Source organism: Aedes albopictus, chromosome 3 (genome assembly GCF_035046485.1).
Source record: "Aedes albopictus strain Foshan chromosome 3, AalbF5, whole genome shotgun sequence".
NCBI lineage: Eukaryota > Metazoa > Arthropoda > Insecta > Diptera > Culicidae > Aedes > Aedes albopictus.
The window spans coordinates 284,529,227-284,549,067 of NC_085138.1; the positions used below are offsets into that span (position 1 = coordinate 284,529,227).

Genomic DNA, 19,841 nt, shown 5'->3' on the forward strand with positions numbered 1-19,841 from the left:
TTGATCCCTTTTCCTCTATTATTTTGGATAAAATCAAGTACAATGCATATGACTCCAAACCAATATTTTTAAAACATGTACTGAGTGCATCTGTTCAAAGCTCCGTAAACGAAATTCTTACAAAACACTGCTACATTTTGTAAAAAATACTCAAATAGCTAAATTTAAAAACTTCCAATCTGGGGTGAAGTTGATCAACCAATGACATAACTTGCTAAGAATGGAAAATTATTGAACAAACTGTATTTCAATATGCTGAATCTGAACATTTTTTTTCAAATTCCTACAAATGGTGTATTTTGCATGATACAAATAAAATAAAGTTTAGTAAGTTACAGAATGACCCACATGAAGCGCCTAAAGGTAGGCAATTTCTTAAAAAAATCGTCTTTCTTTCGCAAAAATATGCTATTTTCAAATAAAACTTATATGTTATCATCGATTTTAGCTTGAAGCTTTTTTCAATAAGGCTACGATGAATAAATAAAAATATTTTGCGAGTCATTTGATATACAAGACGTTGATGGTAGGCCTTTTCACCGAGTTTGTAACACACATCTGAAAAAAGTCGATCTTTTTATATAAAATCTGTCACAATTGGTATAAAAATGCATCAAATATATTCACACAATTGATTTACGTCAAAAAATATCCAGGATCCAGGACGTGGATTAACTTCGCCCTGCCGATCAACTACCCCCAGATTACAGTACGAAAATTGGGTATTATCAAATAGGGTAGAGGGCCACTTGTGCAGTGGCTGGTATTTTGGTCACTTTTCTGCTAAAACTCAGTCAATTCCAAACCAATTGACTTGAACTTTTGTACACGGCTATAGATGCTATACGTATGTCACCGCGTTCCAAAAAAGCTGTCAATTTATTCAAAAATGACTGATTTATAGCAGAAAAGTGCCCAAAACAGAAGCCCTGCTGAGATGGTTCCACTTCCCTAGTAGTTGTTATTTTATTCATAAGTAGTGAGGAGCCTTACGATTCTTGTATTTTGAATTCCAGATGATCAGACTCTTCTTAGAACATTTCCTTATTTTTCATGTATTTTTTCACCTATTCCCTCATACGAACCTTGGTTTCCGTCCGATGAAGAGCGCTATGACGTCGAAGAATATCGCCGGAGCGTAGTGCAGGAACAGTATCGACAGGTAGTGCATGACTTTGTTCGGGTTGCTCGTGTAGCACAGGTACCAGATCGACTTGAGGGTGGGATACATCGAGCCGAACTTGATTGTGGTGTAGGTGAAATCACCCCAGGTGATGCAGTTGCTCCGCTCCGTGCAGAAGTTGTACACTGGAATGTCCGGGTCCGGCATGATTTCTCTAGGGGTGGGATGGGACATGTTAACTTGGATAGGTTGAGAATCAGGGGCACAGTTGGGGGGACACTTACGTGCGAAACCGTTCGGCAATGTCCCAAGCTGCCGAAATGATACCGTTGACGCACAGATCCACTGGGACCATGTTGGCCACCTTGGTGGGATCAGCTCGGAGCGTTCGCAGCACACCGGTTCCAGCGCCGGCTATCACTCCCGTCGGTCCGTAGAAATTGTCGATCCATCCCGGTACCGGCTCTTGGTAGGTGGCGATGACTGCACAAAGAAAGAGAAAACGAAATTTTTCGATATTAATCGCGGTTATAACCTATAATTGTTTCGAGTAACAACTTTCAGTAGAAATTCACTTTCAGTACGCGTATCGTCAGCACACGGCCTGACCATATTATCAGCTGTCGCGCATCGTCACTTCGGGGTTGAATCACAATGCGCGTATGACTGAGCTTGACAGACGGTTGGATCACGTCCCAGTCAGTATTGGAGGTGGAGGCGGAGGGTGAAACTCACGCGCAAGTTATTTATTTTCTTTCAATCGTTGTTGATGCGCATTCGAAAAAAAAGTAGCAAGGCGATGATGGCTACTATACTGGCCATAAATGCACGACATTCATGACTTGGGCTGTTCCGAAACAAGTTTTGTCGATTCGTGAGGCAACTGCTAATTGGGCGTTTGTAGTTGAAGATTCAGTTCTTAATGTGTCACACATTCTGGGCAGAAACATTTTTGATCTTATTTGCAATACAAGCTAAATCACTGCCATAACAAGAGGTATTTCCAATGTTGTCGAATGTTTTAGGGTATTTCTGGGTTTATCCTCCTGAATGCAAAATATTCACAGTCATTGGGAAAACAATAATTACATTGTCGATTTTCCTCTTCACCAGATTGGAGATGTTTCTTGTGTAGATGCAGAGGTATTCAAGTTATGTAGTAGCAAGAATTATCACTGTAACATTCCCTTCCTCTCCTCTTTCCAACTGGATGTGTGGCCGGGCCGTTGTTGATCGGAAATGTTCTTTTTTTTGACGTAGGACTACGTCTCTCTTTTCTACACCGGGTGTCATTCTAAATTTTCAGAAATCGGCCGCGTTACGTTTAAAGTGGAGATTTTGAGCGTTAATAACTCAGTCATTTCTTGTTGAATCTTCAAAATTTTGGCACCAATCGATTGCAAATCTTTACACCAATTATGTCCAATAATAATATTTGCTATTTTTCAATAACAAACTATTGAAAAATTGGAAAAAGTGAACCCATGTTTATTCCAGCCAATCACGATCGAGCACATTTTGGATGCTCCCGTCGAATATAAAAGCTACTGCTTCTTGGCATCTTCCCTCATTTGCCTTTGTCGTCTCGAGGTGAACGCATCGAACGAGAGCTGCCCACTTTCTTCGTTTTCGCTCATTCTTCTTTGGCGGCCGTGTCGGCTCGGTATCGATGGTTGTCGGCAAGGGTGTGTTGCACATTCACCTTCTAACCGTCTAACGCGGCAGACCAGGGAAATGTTTCGAAAATTGGATTGATCGACGGTGGTGGCAGAGGCAGCAGCAAAATCCACAGAAAGACCCGCCGTGACGGACGAATTTGCGAGTTGCGTCGCTTTTCTTTCCTCGGGGCCTCGATTTGGATTGAGTGACAGCGGCGCATTGCTGATAGCATCAGGATTCGCATCCACGGCAGCAAGCGGCAGGCCAATTTTCGACGGCGTTCAGCATTCAACAAGGAATAAACCAACACGCATTGCGTGGCATGATGAATTCATGTCATTTTCTGCTCAAAATCGTTCAATATTTAAACGGTTCTTTTCAGGACCATCGAAAATTATTCCTCAAGAGTTGTGAATCAGATAATTATTTCATTCCATCGAGCAGGAAAAGTGTGGTGTGACCGAAAAGTGAAAAATTGAATGCTTGATGGCCCCGCAACAATGATGATGCCGGCCACCATTGGTTCCATCCGGAATTTAGCAACGCTTTATCCTATCCGGACCATTTTTAGTGGAACATTGTTTAATTATAGCATTTTCGAGTTAAAATGATCTGAATCTTCCAATATTTTGGTTACTTTATTCGTTACATGAAACTTTTCTCATTTCTCGGTTGATAAATCGTTTCAAGCGTCTGGTGGATGTGGGGCGGGGCATGCAAACGAAATAAACTGGAAGCCAGCCAAATGGGAGGAGCTTCATCTGCTAATCTAGGGGTATAAAAGCTTTGTCCTCGGTTTTCTTTTGTCATTTTCGTTGGATCAGTCAAGGAGGTTGGTGGCGCCTCCAGTACGACAGCAGCACACACCAACCCAGCGACGGCTCGGCTCGGCTGGAAATCTCATCTAAGGCAGCAAGCGGCGGGTCAGTTTACGACGGCTTCCAGCATTCAGCATGGAGAAAACCAACACGCATTGCGTGGCGTGATGAATTCATCAAAATCGTCCATAATATAAACGGTCCTTTTCAGGACCAAATAAAATCTTTCCAAAAGAGTTATGAGTTTGACCGGCAGTGAACTTTGGCAACGCATTATCATATCCGGACCATTTTGCGTGAAAAGTTTTTCAATTCTAACATTTTTCTAATTAAAATGATCTAAATCATCTAATATTTTGGTTACATTATCCGTTCAATGAAAATTTTCTCTTTTTTGGTTGATTAATCGTTTGATGTGTCTGGAGCATGCGGGACGGGTCATGCAAACGGAATGAACTGCAAAGCCGGCCAAATGGGAGGAGCTTTATCTGCTAATCTAGGAGTATAAAAGCAGTGTTCTCTGTTTTCTTTCGTCATTTTCGTTGGTTCAGTCAAGAAGGTTGGAGGTGGATGTCACCTCCAGCAAGACAGCAGCACACCAACTCAGCGACTACTTTCGGCTATCGTGCTAATGATAGCACCAGGAATCGCATCCATGGCAGCGGAGCGGTGGGCCAATTTTCGACGGCGTCCAGCATTCTCCGCAGAGAAAACCAACACGCAATACGTGGCATGGTGAATGCAACATAATCGTCCATTATTCAAACCGGTTCTTTTCAGGACCATCGAAAATGAATCCTCAAGAGTTAATTAGATAATTTCCAACATCGATCGAGATGTAGTGCAACCAAAAAGCAAAAGACAGAGCATCGTTGCCAGCAATAGTGAAACTGGTCATTATTCTAATCCACGATCGCAATATGATGTTTGGGAAGCTATGGCTTAACGCCTTTCAATATTATAATCATTTTATCCTTTCGACGAAAATTCTTTCAAACAACGGTTGAACATTTATCTTCAAAATGAAATAATGCTCAACCCTCAAGTGATGGCCAACCACGTGAGTTACGGAAGGTTTAACTAATGTCGTTTTCGTTTTTGCGGTGGAGCTACACCGGTGTAGCACTTTTGCACTGAAAGTGTTCGTTTTTGATTTTCGTGCTGCACCGGTGTAGCACTTTTTCTGCACCGCTCAAGATAGTGCAGCACTCAAAAATTCGAGAGTGTAGCGGGTGTACACCGTGTCTATCAATCAACGTTTGCAAAGTTGTAAATATTTTGGTTTTTATTCACACACACCAATGCAACTGCACCGAAAATGTTCGTTTTTGTAGTGAAAAGTGTAGCACGAAGCGGTGTAGCACCGCCACAAAAACGAAAACGGCATAATTAACATCTTATGAATGCGTTCAGTGAAATGAATCATATCGTCGGTTTCCTGCAATAGGGGCACAACTCAAAAAATGTGAATTTTCAGAATGAGCGTTTTGAAATTGGCAACCTTGAAGCACCTCCTACAAGTTCACTTATTTATCTCATTATTCTATAAAAGTAAACAAATTTCGACTGTTGTATCATGGAGGGGGACTGAAGGACTATCGGTTTAATGAATTTTTGATTATTATTTTTCAACGACTATTGAAAAAGTTGACTGATTTTGAGTTGTGCCTTTATTGCGGAAAATTGGTGAAAATGCAAAAATCCTGAGTTTCTCAACGAATTTCGGAACGAGTCTTTGTGAGATGAAAGTTTGCATAGTTTTTCATTATTTGCCATCAAAATCTCAAAAATTACAAATTTTGAGTTGTGCCCCTATTGCAGGAAACCGACGATATAACAACTTTAATCAACACATCACTCCACCGATTTTAATTTTGCCAGTATACATTGTATAGGCCTTTTATGTGATAAATCCGTTAGGCATTTATTTACGAAGGTCGGACAACAATGACCCGAAAAATCAGCTGATGTAAGACTTCAAATGAAAGGGCCCATTTTAATATATAAAAATCAGAACTTCATTCCAGCCTTTGTCCTACGTCAACTTTGCGGTTATGTCTCAGACATTACCCACCCCTAGTTTTTTCCTTGGGCATGGGCATTCGTACCAGCCACAAGGTACACAAATGCAATACGGTCATTAGCTCTCAGTTATTAACTATGGAAGTGTTCATAGTACACTCATAGAAACTGAGAAGCAGATTTTGTCCCAGTACCAGTTAGGACGTTACGATGAGATTTCCAGCCGAGCCGAGCCGTCGCTGGGTTGGTGTGTGCTGCTGTCGTACTGGAGGCGCCACCAACCTCCTTGACTGATCCAACGAAAATGACAAAAGAAAACCGAGGACAAAGCTTTTATACCCCTAGATTAGCAGATGAAGCTCCTCCCATTTGGCTGGCTTCCAGTTTATTTCGTTTGCATGCCCCGCCCCACATGCACCAGACGCTTGAAACGATTTATCAACCGAGAAATGAGAAAAGTTTCATGTAACGAATAAAGTAACCAAAATATTGGAAGATTCAGATCATTTTAACTCGAAAATGCTATAATTAAACAATGTTCCACTAAAAATGGTCCGGATAGGATAAAGCGTTGCTAAATTCCGGATGGAACCAATGGTGGCCGGCATCATCATTGTTGCGGGGCCATCAAGCATTCAATTTTTCACTTTTCGGTCACACCACACTTTTCCTGCTCGATGGAATGAAATAATTATCTGATTCACAACTCTTGAGGAATAATTTTCGATGGTCCTGAAAAGAACCGTTTAAATATTGAACGATTTTGAGCAGAAAATGACATGAATTCATCATGCCACGCAATGCGTGTTGGTTTATTCCTTGTTGAATGCTGAACGCCGTCGAAAATTGGCCTGCCGCTTGCTGCCGTGGATGCGAATCCTGATGCTATCAGCAATGCGCCGCTGTCACTCAATCCAAATCGAGGCCCCGAGGAAAGAAAAGCGACGCAACTCGCAAATTCGTCCGTCACGGCGGGTCTTTCTGTGGATTTTGCTGCTGCCTCTGCCACCACCGTCGATCAATCCAATTTTCGAAACATTTCCCTGGTCTGCCGCGTTAGACGGTTAGAAGGTGAATGTGCAACACACCCTTGCCGACAACCATCGATACCGAGCCGACACGGCCGCCAAAGAAGAATGAGCGAAAACGAAGAAAGTGGGCAGCTCTCGTTCGATGCGTTCACCTCGAGACGACAAAGGCAAATGAGGGAAGATGCCAAGAAGCAGTAGCTTTTATATTCGACGGGAGCATCCAAAATGTGCTCGATCGTGATTGGCTGGAATAAACATGGGTTCACTTTTTCCAATTTTTCAATAGTTTGTTATTGAAAAATAGCAAATATTATTATTGGACATAATTGGTGTAAAGATTTGCAATCGATTGGTGCCAAAATTTTGAAGATTCAACAAGAAATGACTGAGTTATTAACGCTCAAAATCTCCACTTTAAACGTAACGCGGCCGATTTCTGAAAATTTAGAATGACACCCGGTGTAGAAAAGAGAGACGTAGTCCTACGTCAAAAGAAAAAAAAATCCGTTAGAAAAAATACTCTACCAACCAGAATCGAAACCTGTCATGGTCCTACTACATACCGGCGCGTTTACAGCTTCGGCTGTACGGGCCCTGTGACCAGATATGTATGGGCTGCTAAAATTGCACTTTGAAAATTGAATTATTGAAATGAGTCTTTAAACATTACTCGAATTTCAAAAGTGAAACGGATTAACATTGTAATACTCCCTCACCTACAATCAAAATTCAAATCACGGGAATCATCACGATGCCATTTAGACGCGTTGTGTCCGTTCGTGCATTACTTTTGGACCCCGGGTGCGCAACCACGTCGCACTCGCTACCTAAACCTATAGAGAGCACGTCCGCTGTCGTAATCCACCGTGCGCGACCGTTCTTCGTTCATCCGAATTCGGACGTCGAAGTACGAAGCTCAGCCAGCCCCTCAGTTCCAACCAAAGGCCGTTGCCGTTGCCTGAACTGTACTGCGGCCCAGGCCGCCGCCGGGTTTGGTTTGGCGGTCGCGGACAGCGACGGCCCGCGAAGAGACGTGTTTGACCATGCCTGGAATTGAGTCATGGGCGTTAAATTGTAAACTTGACTTTTGCCTACGCTGCTGGCGTTCGTTGGCTGGTTGCTTGCTGGCGCAAATTTACGGCTTTCGGATGTGCTGCGCTGCCGGTAGGAGTGCGTGGAATGCAATTGGAAGCGGAGATAGCTCGGTCGGTGATAACGACTGACTACCTCTAGAGTGCCGATTGGGCGAAGCTGTTTGGGGATTTCGAGGCGTAGATATGGAAATCACGTCACGATTGGTCATGACAATTTCTAATGATTAACGTGGTTGGAGTTTGAAATTAGGGGACGGTGAAGAAAGATGGTAGTAATAGAGTATTCGATTGTCTTTTTACGATGTACTGAAGATGTTCTTTAACAAGTCGTTGAAGAAGTTATTATTCAATCATGCATTTCCAAAGTCGTTCTACACCATTTCTTGGGATTATCGTGTGATGGTCAACAAAACTGTTTTGATGATTGAATTTGATTACTTTAATGGGGAATTTTCCCCATTAAAAGTGTCTTCGTCACCAGACAATTAAATGCTGTTTTTGCTTCTGCAAACTTGCGACTTGCAGGACTTGCGATTGGAAACTCAGTATGTGGAACTGCAGTCCCTCAGCTCCGTCGGGAACACCCGCTTACTCGCCAATCTACTGAAGAACAGTGCATTTGGCATCGTAGCGCTGCAAGAATAATGTTGCACAGGATCAATATGAAAAAGTGCGTGATCTTTTGCTCGCCGATCAACGAAAGAACGTGAACGCATAGCCTGTACTCCGGAAGCACTGATGATGACAAAAACGCATTCTACGTGCACTCGAACGTGATTACGACTGCTGCACAAGTGAACGACGTCATGGTCATCATAAGAGATCTAAACGCTCAGGTAGGCCAGGAGGAGGAATTCAGATTGGAAAGTTTAGCACCCACCAGCTGATTGCTGAACGAAAATGGCATATGACTTATCGATTCCACCGCCTCCAAGAACATGGCCATACATACACCTTTTTCCGACTCAGCCTCCCTTATCACTACACTTGGAGATCAATTCAGCAGATGGAATCGACCACACTCGACTCCGCCTACGAAAGTTTGACGGAAGAGGCCCTTGGCGAAGGGGTCGAGGTGAGGGCTCTCACACAAGAGGTGACTGGACGAGGTCACCGAAGTGGATGAGCTCACACGGCACTTCGGCAACAGTGCGAGGTGTAGGTGGCCGCCGCAGACGTTAGGCTACGGAAGAGGCCGGCAGGGACACAGGTAGATTTGGTTCAGCCGAGGGTTCAGCTACCTGTGGGCTGTGGCGGACGTAAAAAAGTTCGTTAACCCTTTGGAACCGAAGGGGTCATATCCCAAGTTACCAAAAGTTTCGCTCCCCATGTTGAAATGCACTTTCAAGTTCCGCGAAGTTCAGAAGGGAACTTTCTGGCTTCTGAAGAGGCTAAGAATGAGCCTTGCAGGAACTTCACACCATGCTTCACACACAAGTTCGGGCAAGGCTTATTGTTAGCCTCTTAAGCTGCTTGAAAGCTGCTAAAGATGCTACTCGGAACTTTGTTTGAACTTTAAAGTTCATAGAAGTTCATTTCAGTGTTGGGCTAAAGATGTTTTTTCATTTTAGCAAAAAAAAACACTTTCTGCGAAAATTTTCAATTTACAAAATAATTTATTGAAATGAAAATAAAATAAAAAACAAAATGCGACGCCCACCGGATTTGAATTGGAAGTCGGTACGTGAAAGCCCTACACTCTACCCCAACACCACAATTATGATTAAGTACAAGGCGGGTGGAATCTGATTTGAACCAATGCTTTGTCGACACCTAGATATACGGTAAGGTAGGTCATGCTTCACGAAATAAAAACAAATTAACACAGGCTGTGGTGAACCTGAAAAGTGCATTTTTGTTTTTACATTCATTTTTATAAAGTTTCATCAGAAGCTGCTTAGAAGGCTAACAATCTTCCTTGTGTGAACTTTCAAGTTCCGAAATTACTTAAAAATGAACAACATAGAAACGGCTGTATATGGGACTTCATTGATCATCTAGAATATCCTGACCACCATGAAATTTGTAAAAACGAAATAATTGACATACCAGTTGTTCTAGAAGCTGAACTTGGATGTGGGTTACGTTTATATGTATTCATTTGGCCTTCTCCAAAAATATCAAAAGGTGTTTTATATTCTGGGATGTTCTAGGTGTTCCAAACTGTCCTATAGAGAAGTCCTTCAAATCTACAAGAACATTTTTATGTATTTTCGCCACAAAAAATAGCATTGCATAACCTATTGGGATCCGTGAAGCTCTTGACATCTACAAAACAATGTCATTTACAGACACTATAGGGATATTCCAGGTCAGCCAAACTACCTTGGGGTTCAGAACTTCAGGTCTACACTCGTAACAGTAGCCATATCTGTTATACTGAGTAACGTTGCATAATTAACCGCAGCTACTGGATCAATCTGAAGTCTTCTAGCTTATTATAAACCTTTGGGACATTCAGGAACGTCCAAACTGTTTTATAATGAGGTCCTTCAAATCTACAAGACTAACTTTATGTGTTTACACCATAAATAATGGTATTGCATAATTTGCTGTAATCCGTGAAGCTCTTGAAATCTCAAATGTCATTTAGAGAAACTACAGGGATATTCCAGGTCATCCAAATAACTTTGGAGTTCAGAACTTCAGGTCTACACTCGTTATACTGAGTAATGCTGCATAATCAGCCGCAGTTACTTCTGTAATCTGAAGTCTACTAGCTTATTATAAACCTTTGGGACATTTAGGGTCGTCCAAACTGTTTTATAATGAAGTGCTTCAAATCTACAAGAAAAACTTTAGGTGTTTTCGCCATAAATAATAGTATTGCATAATCTGCTGGGATCCGCGAAGCTCTTGACATCTCAAATGTCATTTGGAGACACTATAGGGATATTCCAGGTCAACAAAACTACCTTGGAGTTCAGTGTCTCGTAAAAGTATCTTTATCTTTTATACTGAGTAACGCTCCATAATTAACCGCAATTACTGGAGCAATCTGAAGTCTACCTTTGGGACATTTAGGATCGTCCAAAATATTTTGAAGTTTAGCTCTTGATAATAACAGTAGTTATTCTCACAATGAACTTTGAACTGTAATCTGTAAACCCCCTGGCATATCATGAGTCATTTCAAGATAGTTTTGAGATATTGCAGATTAACAAAACTACTCCGGAGACCATAGCTTCAGGTCTACACTTGTGATAATAGCTTTTGCCACTACACTGAAAGAAGTTACCGTTAGACCCGTAGACTTTAGGATCGAAACTCAAGAACAGTTTGGATCAGGGATGTTTTCGATCACCTGGCAATCGTTTGACTCATTTGTCCATAACTCAGTTCAGAAGCCTAACATTGAAATGTTGTGTTCGGCAAAGTTATAGATTAGTGTTTTTCCTATAATTATTACTAAGGAAGCCATATTCTAACTGTCATATATACGGCGCTAGAGCGCTAGTACTACCTACTCATACTAAACGATCGAAAAATCCTATCGTTTAGTGAGAGTAGGTGGTACTAACACTTTTACGCCGTAAATATTAGAGTTAGAATATGGCGTCCTTGGTGATAATTATAGAAAAAAAAACACTAATCTACAACTTTACCAAACACAACGTTTCAATATTAGGCTTCTGAACTGAGTTAAGGACAAATGAGTCCAACGATTGCCAGGTGATCGAAAACATCCTTGGTTTGGATGACCTAGGATATTCCGACTGATCTGATATTGTCTATTAACCTTTCAGATATGATAGATTACATATCGTAGCTTTGTATAAAGAAAGAAGTTACCGTTACACCCATCAAGAACAGTTTGGATGACTGACGTAGGATATCTCGACTGATCAGATACTACTGATACCAGATTTATTATGGTAGTGTAACGATGGACCCCGGGATAGCATGACTTCCAATGATGATGCGCCTTCCTGTTTCATTGCTAACATTATCTTCCGGACGGCTTTCAGTCAACTACCTTAACCCGATCGGCGCCGCATCTCTTACACAGTTTGCTCCTGTCAGGGCCTTTGCAGTCTTATGACTTGTGTGCTGGTTCCAGACACCTAAAACAAACCTCCGGTGGCTTGTGGAATGCCGGATGACATACGCGTCAGCTTACTTTAACCCTCCCTATTTTAACCCTTTAAAGCCGGGTTTTTTCAAAGCGTTTTTATGGAGTTTTTTCTACGTTTTTCTGCAGTTTTGGTAGTCACTAGCATAAAAACGGTATGGATATCCTAGGTCATCCAAACAGTTCTTGAGTTTAGATCCTAAAGTCTACGGGTCTAACGGTAACTTCTTTCATTATACAAAGCTACGATTTGTAATCTATCATGTCCAGTGTGTCTTCTGAAAGGTTAATAGACAGTATCTGGATCTGCGGTCAAAATGATTCTTCTCCGCTTCAAATGCACAATGTACAAAATGCTTATAAGACCGGTGATCCTCTACGGACACGAGACACGGACCATGTTTGAGGAGGATCTACAAGCACTCGGAGTTTTCAATCGACACATGCTAAGGATGATCTTCGGCGGTGTGCTGTAGAACGGTGCGTGGCGGAGAAGGACGAACCATGAGCTCGCTGCACTCTACGCCAAACCCAGCATCCAGAAGGTGACCATAGCCGGGAGGATACAATGAGCAGGATCTGTTTCAAGAATGCCGCACAACAAATCTGCAGAGTTGGTGTATGCTACTGATCCGGTTGGCACAAGGAGGCTTGGAGCGCAGAGAGCACGATGATCGGACCATATGTGTTGTCCCAATTGTGATTATCCTCTGTATGTAGGAATCCAAGCAATTTATAAAAAATATCAGCTTATTCTTCTACCTCATACGCTACTAGACGAGCCAGCAAGTTCATGCCATGCCGTTGTAGGTGAGATGAGGAGATTATGTAAAAGATGCTAACTGCTTAACTGGTTGGCTTCGTCCGACAACCGACTGTGACTGAGGGGAATATGCTCATATGGTCGCTGTAGGATCGAGGACATTCTATATCCTATAATTAAAACACATTCTTCAAGTACTACACTTTATATTTTCACTCTCCCAGACACACGCTATCGACGTCTCACAACCCTCGCTTCGTTCTCCCGAATCTGACTTGTACACACTGTCGATCCATTCATGACAGGGTTGTCCAATCTGATCTACTTATACAAAGGGCCAATACGCTTCTAGACTCTACATCCCCCCTTTACATTAACGACATTAACTACGTTGAATCCAGTTATATCAAATGATAAGAATCCTGTTGATCGTCATTGTTGAGATGACTCGATGACGTTCCTCACAATGCCTCCGTTATTGTGCTCCTTTCCACTTGCTACAGTGAGCTACGTCTCCGACGGATTCCGTTGAGCTTCGTCTTCTTCCAGGGTACAGACCCACTGCAACCATACGTTCAACCGTATTAAATTCTTCAGGAGCGAATGTTCACCCAGGTTTGTTTGGTTCAATTATTCGCTCAAAACCAACAGTATACATTCCCCTCAGCTAAAAATAGTTTTAATTTAATTCTTCTCCCGGTCGGTTATCGTGTAGCTCCTCCACTTTTTTCATACAGATGTTTCGTTCAATATGACAGCTTATAACGAAGGGACCACGAATACAACTCCAGTTGTACGTGCGATGCAGATGTCAGCAGAAAGGATCTCTAGTCCCAGACCGAGTAGAAACTGTCAGAATCTTGCTGCAGCTTAAGCATGTACTTGTTGTTCAATTCAATTTCTCCATTTGCTTTATCGTAGTTCTGAGTAGATCCTCTAGTCCTTGCAATATTGTATGATGCTTTCACAACAAAATGGGCCACCAACTTCCAGAGGAGATCCAAGATTATCGCGACGAATCAGGCACTGACCAATCCAAATGCCTCTACTCGTGCTTGTGTTAGAACCTGCTTGCTTAATGGTTGGCGATGCTTTCACCTGCGACGGATTCATATCGTCGCATTCGATAAGGTGGAAAATTAACAATACCTCTTTGTTCCTTCGTAACTAGTGGTCCATTATTCGACTTGAACGTCTTGTGCAAAGCCCTCTCATACGTTTCCGTACAGTCTGCAGCATGAAAACAGTTTCAACGAAGCTGATGAAGTAACGGTGGTTATACATTACATTACATTTACTGCAATATCTGATTAGTGTCAGTTTTATTTCTCTAAATTCCGTATCGTTCCAAATTACGTTGCCTTGTATATGCTTCTAGATGGTACAATTAACTCCTATTCATGTATACATCCCACTACGGCCTAATCAAAATTATTCGGTGTTGCTTCGTTCGGCTTGGCAAGAATTGTAGATGTGACTGCTTGCAGATACAGTTCATTTTTTTTTACTTGGCCACTTGGAATGGTTTCAGAAAGATCTGGTTTATAGCGAACACTTGGCATAACCTTTCCAACACTGCAGACCATGACACAGAAAACTTATAACCTACTAGCTTAAAAAATCCTATACATTCAACATTTTTGACGATTTTTTTTTCCAAAACTCGCACAACGACATGTTATGTAATATAGTAACATGGTATAGTATCGTGCTCATTTCGAGTTCTACCATCGACAACAAATGTCGGCCGAAGTCCAAGTCTGTATTCTACACATAACCTTCTGCAACAACTCAGGTGTAGTTTAGTCCAAATATTGATAGCTTATATCTTAAACATGTCATGTTTTGTTTTAAAAGTTGTTACGGTCACGAAAGCTCCTCTCTCTCTCTTTCTCTCTCTCTCTCTCTTTCTCACGAAAGCTATGAGATCTTTATCTAGTGATAGGCATTTCTGATGTCGATCTGTGAGAATTTTACAGAGTCATTCATGTAACCCAAACATTTACCAAACAGCTATATTTAGTATTAGTCTTACCTATACCTGCACTATCTGTGACTGTGCTTATCTCACTCCTAAATCATAATCTCTGCGAAACGTTCTGAGCCAAATCCGTAACATTGATTTTGTGTTATTATTTGATTTTCATTTGATATTTATGAAATGTGAATTTTTAATTTCCTTGAACGATGAAAAGATTCTTCCCAGGGTTCTTTATTTTCTTCCACGCCTCAATCCATCTTATTATCCTTTGGTGTCATGAAAATACTCTTTGCTTAAAAAAAAAGTCTAGAAAACCCATACCACGAAACATTCCTTGACCGACTGAAAATCTAACTCGTTAGTCTCAGAATGGTTCCACCGCACACCCTCACCTACTTTGCGTCAGCAATATGGGTCTTTTTGTAGTAATTTCGCGAATTTTTGGAGCAACAATCCATTTAACGATTCACTCATTTACAAACGCTGAACTTTTTGATGTAAATGATGTCTTTGATATGTTTCACGACGGAACGGCTCGTAATAATTGTTCAAGTATTTAATCACAATGCCCATGTAATGTGGATGATTAATAACTCATATTCACCTCATGCATAACCTTAAAAGAACTATGTTTCTAATGCACAGGCATTTCTCTCTTGGTAGAAAACCACATTTTTTGTGATACACAACCGTTCTAAAATGGGTACACAACACGGTACACAACCATAGATAACCAGCTATTGATAGTATTATGACGTTGAACTCATATCTTTTCGTTTTGAAACTCAACTATTTCATTGATTCCTTATCCAACTTCATTGCATTATATTTAGGGTTAATCTTGCTACTCTCCACATTGAGCTACTACTTGGCTATCAGGAAACAATACAAATTAGTTTGCTTCCGAAATCATTCAATTTAAAATAGTGTTTTGGTACAAACCCAAAGTGCATTACGACACAAAACTCACCTTCTTTTTTTGGAAAACTCATCTAAAGTGTTGATCATCCAATCTCTATGCTTACACAAAACCATTAAAACTCTAAACGAAATAATATCTCCTTTGGTACAAAAACCATTTTAATTTTGATTTAGAAACAATTAACATTTGATACAAAAAGTACGGTCTGACAGATCTCTGCATTGTAGTCCTCTTTTGATACAACCCAACTTTCGTTCAGTACAAAATTATTATACGATTCAACACATCACATTGGTACAGAACCATTTCTTTTTTTTTTCGAACAAAACCATTTGATATATGGTATAAAAACGATTCACATATGGTACTAACCCATCTGAATACGGTCTGACAAACATCAGACAACTATCTCTCTTTTGGTACAAAACCATCTGCATTTTTATCTTTTGGTACAATACTAACTAATAAACGTTCTCACACATTATTCTTTACATACAAAACCGCTCAACATTTGGTATAAACCCATATTTATTTGGTACAAAACATTTCACATTTAAAACAAAATCATTTCCCTTATGGTACAAAACCATTTCACTTTTGATATATAGCTATTTTTCTTTCGGACAAAACCATTTCACAATTGGTACAAAATCATTTTTCTTTTGGTACAAAACCATTTCACATTTGGTACATAACCATTTCACATTTGGTACAAAACCATTTCACATTTGGTACAAAACTATTCCTCTTTTGGTACAAAACCATTGCACATTTAGTACATAACCATTTCACATATGGTACAAAACCATTTCACATTTAGTACATCACCATTTCACATTTGGTACAAAACCATTTCTCTGTTGGTACAAACGCATTTCACTTTTGATACAAATTTTTTCACATTTGGTACGACATCATTTCTTTTATGAAACAAAACCATTTCGCATTGAATGCAAAACTATTTCTTTATTGGTATAAAACCACTACACATTTGGTATGAAAACATCTCTGTTTTGTTATCAATTTATCCCGTTTGGTACTAAATCATGATACATACACATTTTAATGAATGTGACTTTATAGGGCATTAATAATGAATGCATTGTCTCATAGTAAATATACAGATACATAACCTTTTACATCAATTGTCACTTCAAGCGACATAGACTTCAAGCGTGAACAAACCCAATCATTTTATCACAACTCACATAAAATTTGTTTTCGAAACAGTCAATAATTGTGTCATAAAAATAACATTTACCCCACTGTGAGTTTTTGTCTTTTTCACTTTGCATCCAGAGAGGGACCTACGCCCACCTACCATCGCACAAATTACGCCTACCCATCATCGAACGAGTCCGACCAAACAATACAAAACAAAACCGCGGCCATGTCAGACGGCAGCACAACCAACTGATGGGCATATAGTCAACGCAACTAGCCCTACACACCAGCGACTGACAGCTGATGGCCGCGACCAGAAAAGAAGAACACAACAAACTCAACCACGCATAAAAGGAATTTCCAGCCAACATCAAACACTTACAAAAAGATTTGCATTTCTTGCTGCTTGCACCATCCTGCTACTCCCATCAACAACGTCGGAACAAAATTCAATAAAACCATTGCATAACCGCGAAGGATGCTCCTTCGTGCGCTCCCTACTTCCTTCTTCTCTTAACAAAGTTTGTTTTTTTTTTTTGGTACTCACCGCCGCAGCAACATAGACAACCTTTTACCTTCTGAGCAGCAGAACCACCAGCAGCGATCCCAGCAGGCAGTCGGTCAAATGCTGACAATCGGCCGAATTCGAAGCCCATTCACAATTTATCGTTTTCACTAATTTGGATCACTTTTTCTTTATTACTCTTCACTAACTGTGCTTTTTTGTCCTCGTCGCCAAAATGTAGGATCGAGGACATTATATATCCTATAATTAAAACACATTCTTCAAGTACTACACTTTATATTTTCACTCTCCCAGACACACGCTATCGACGTCTCACAACCCTCGCTTCGTTCTCCCGAATCTGACTTGTACACACTGTCGATCCATTCATGACAGGGTTGTCCAATCTGATCTACTTATACAAAGGGCCAATACGCTTCTAGACTCTACAGTCGCGAGTCGCGATTCACGCTTCTGACCAATCCAATGCTACCTCTGGGAGGATGCTCCACCTTGGCCTATTGTGGCGGTGGCGGAGGCGCAGGAGTGTGATGCAAGTGCAAAGTAGGTTTGTGTGTTACGGAACGGAATGTCCACCATCCAACAGCAGCGCGCAGATTGCTTCAGGTCGAAACACGCTGACGAAAGTTCAAGTTCATACCGTGAAAGGAGAAGAGGAAAGTGAAAAGAAGCATTGGTTGTAGTAAGTGAGATGCATCCCAAACCGGTTGAAGTGAGTGAAAAATGCAGACATCGATGTTGATCTGCGCATATTGCTGGTGTTTCTAAAGGTATGTACTGCCTTCTTCTGACTTTGCGGATGTTGATGGCCAACGGTTACGTCAGAGGCATGGGATGGACGACGATGATTATGTCACCGACAAAAGACATTGACATTGGCGGTTTGTAAATATAGACCAAACGCGAAGTAAAAACAAACAATAATATTTTCACGCATTATCTCATTCCCCACACCACGACGACCGGCGACGGCAGGAATGTGCGACAGAGATTCTTAGCTGATTTAACTTTGGGGACGCCATTCGTACACGCATGAGGTTTTTTATAGGACTATCCAAATCACCTCATTATAAATCGTTTACCGACGATTCGTTCATTCAATATATCAGCACCTACCCGCCGCGCGCTCGGGACAAAACAACTTAGCGAGGAAATTACCGGCAAAATGGGCGCTGTAAGCATTCAAGGTTGATTCCCCTTTTATGAATTGCCGCGGTCAGACCACCGCGATCGAAAGTGAAAGACGTTTCGGATGAACTTGAACTGGTTCGCTCGCGATGGATCGACGCCGTGCAACGAAACTTTTGAAAAGTGCAGAGCATTCGCTAGTTTGTAACGATTCAGCCTCCGCAAAACTTGCATAATGACTGTTGTGGACAGAACGTGGGACTACTCAGATCAAACTGTATAAGTAAGAGATTCTTCATGGTCACCAGGAAGCAAGCAAACCTGACCTGCTCACCCGGTTATTTTGAACCTAATAAACTGTACCGCTCACTCGTGGTGTTGAATCTCCAATCAGGTAGATCCAAATGAATGAACCAGTTGAACGCGACAGGACGGAACCATACCAGGATTACCCGCGTCAATATCAAGGACGGACGCTTGCCGGTTCTGGTTAACTACCGGTAGGAATCAGGTTCAGTCTAAACAATTCTCGTTCGGCGATGCTTTATGACGAGTTGATTTGATGCGTGATTCTTCTATTGACAAGCAATCTATCACAAATCTGTGGTTTCTTCCTGGATAGGTTCAACTAACGGTTCCACTGAAGGGTTTTAAAGCCTTCAAGACGCATGCTAATTTGAGCTTAAGAGTTTATGTCGTTGCTGCTGTGTATAACGAGAGAGACTTTTTATTTTAATAATGAATGTATACCTTAACTTAAAAGTGCTGTATTCGTTATCCAAAAGGTATTTAATAATCAAATCACAAAATTTCTTACTATTACATTGTACATTTGTTCGAAAGCTCAATGATGTAATAGCCAAAATTGTTCTTCAGCTTTATCCACTTCTAAATCAACAAATACCACATCAATACCAAACTCTGCTCAAGTATCTTCAATTGTTATTAAGATGCTCCCATAACATTTGGTAAATTAACATAAAAACAACAATTTTAGGTTTAGAGCACAGATTGCTCTTTTCATGGTATTCCCTACTGCTAGAGCTCGGGTTCTGTGATTTTTTCCGCTATTCTTCCCTTAATTTCTCTAGGGGCCGGAATAACTCTAAGGATTTTTCCTGTTGTTTCTCTAGCGATTTCTCCCAGGATTTCTCAAGGTTTCCAACGGGGATTCCATCAAAAGTTCTCAGTAGTGGTTTTCCCGCGATTCTTTCCGATAGGAGTTTCTCACTGAATAATTACACAGATTCCTAGGCTCTAGTGATTCTACTCAAGATCCCCCAGAATTCATGAAAAGCTGGATTCCGGAATTACACCAAATATTCCTCCCAACATACTTTCATGTGCTTCAGATACTTTTCCCGGAATTTGCTTTCCGGATTTTTTCCCGAAAATCTCCGGGGTTTCTCTTGAAACGCGTTCAGGTCAAACCTGAACAGTACCACAAAAGATCATTAGATGTTTGTAGTATAAATTAAATAAGAGAAGAATAGTTTTATTTCCAAAATCTTAAGCTCATTTTGAATGTCCAGTCCATG

General features: G+C 41.0%; 2 protein-coding genes across 5 annotated transcripts in view; one reads left to right on the forward strand and one right to left on the reverse strand.

Moving 5' to 3' along the window:
- The window catches only part of LOC109418818 (homologous-pairing protein 2 homolog), a 375,251-nt gene that overhangs the window by 16,762 nt on the left and 338,648 nt on the right, over window positions 1-19,841 (forward strand). The window contains exon 2 of one of the 3 annotated variants that reach the window (XM_062861149.1): window positions 16,785-17,945. The exons of 1 other annotated variant lie outside the window; for it this stretch is intronic. The gene's annotated coding sequence lies outside the window, so the exon portion shown is untranslated. Of the gene's footprint in view, window positions 1-10,494; window positions 17,946-19,841 lie in introns of those variants that run through there. One more of the 3 variants, XM_062861148.1, reaches the window with a different exon arrangement.
- LOC109405806 (fatty acyl-CoA reductase wat) overlaps window positions 1-19,841 on the reverse strand; it is a 168,239-nt gene that overhangs the window by 5,281 nt on the left and 143,117 nt on the right. For both annotated transcript variants that reach the window (XM_062861146.1, XM_019678865.3), the window contains exons 6-7: window positions 1,408-1,606; window positions 1,086-1,337 (exon numbers count right to left, since the gene is read on the reverse strand). In XM_062861146.1, the coding sequence (XP_062717130.1) occupies window positions 1,086-1,337; window positions 1,408-1,606 (451 nt within the window). The remainder of the gene's footprint in view (window positions 1-1,085; window positions 1,338-1,407; window positions 1,607-19,841) is intronic.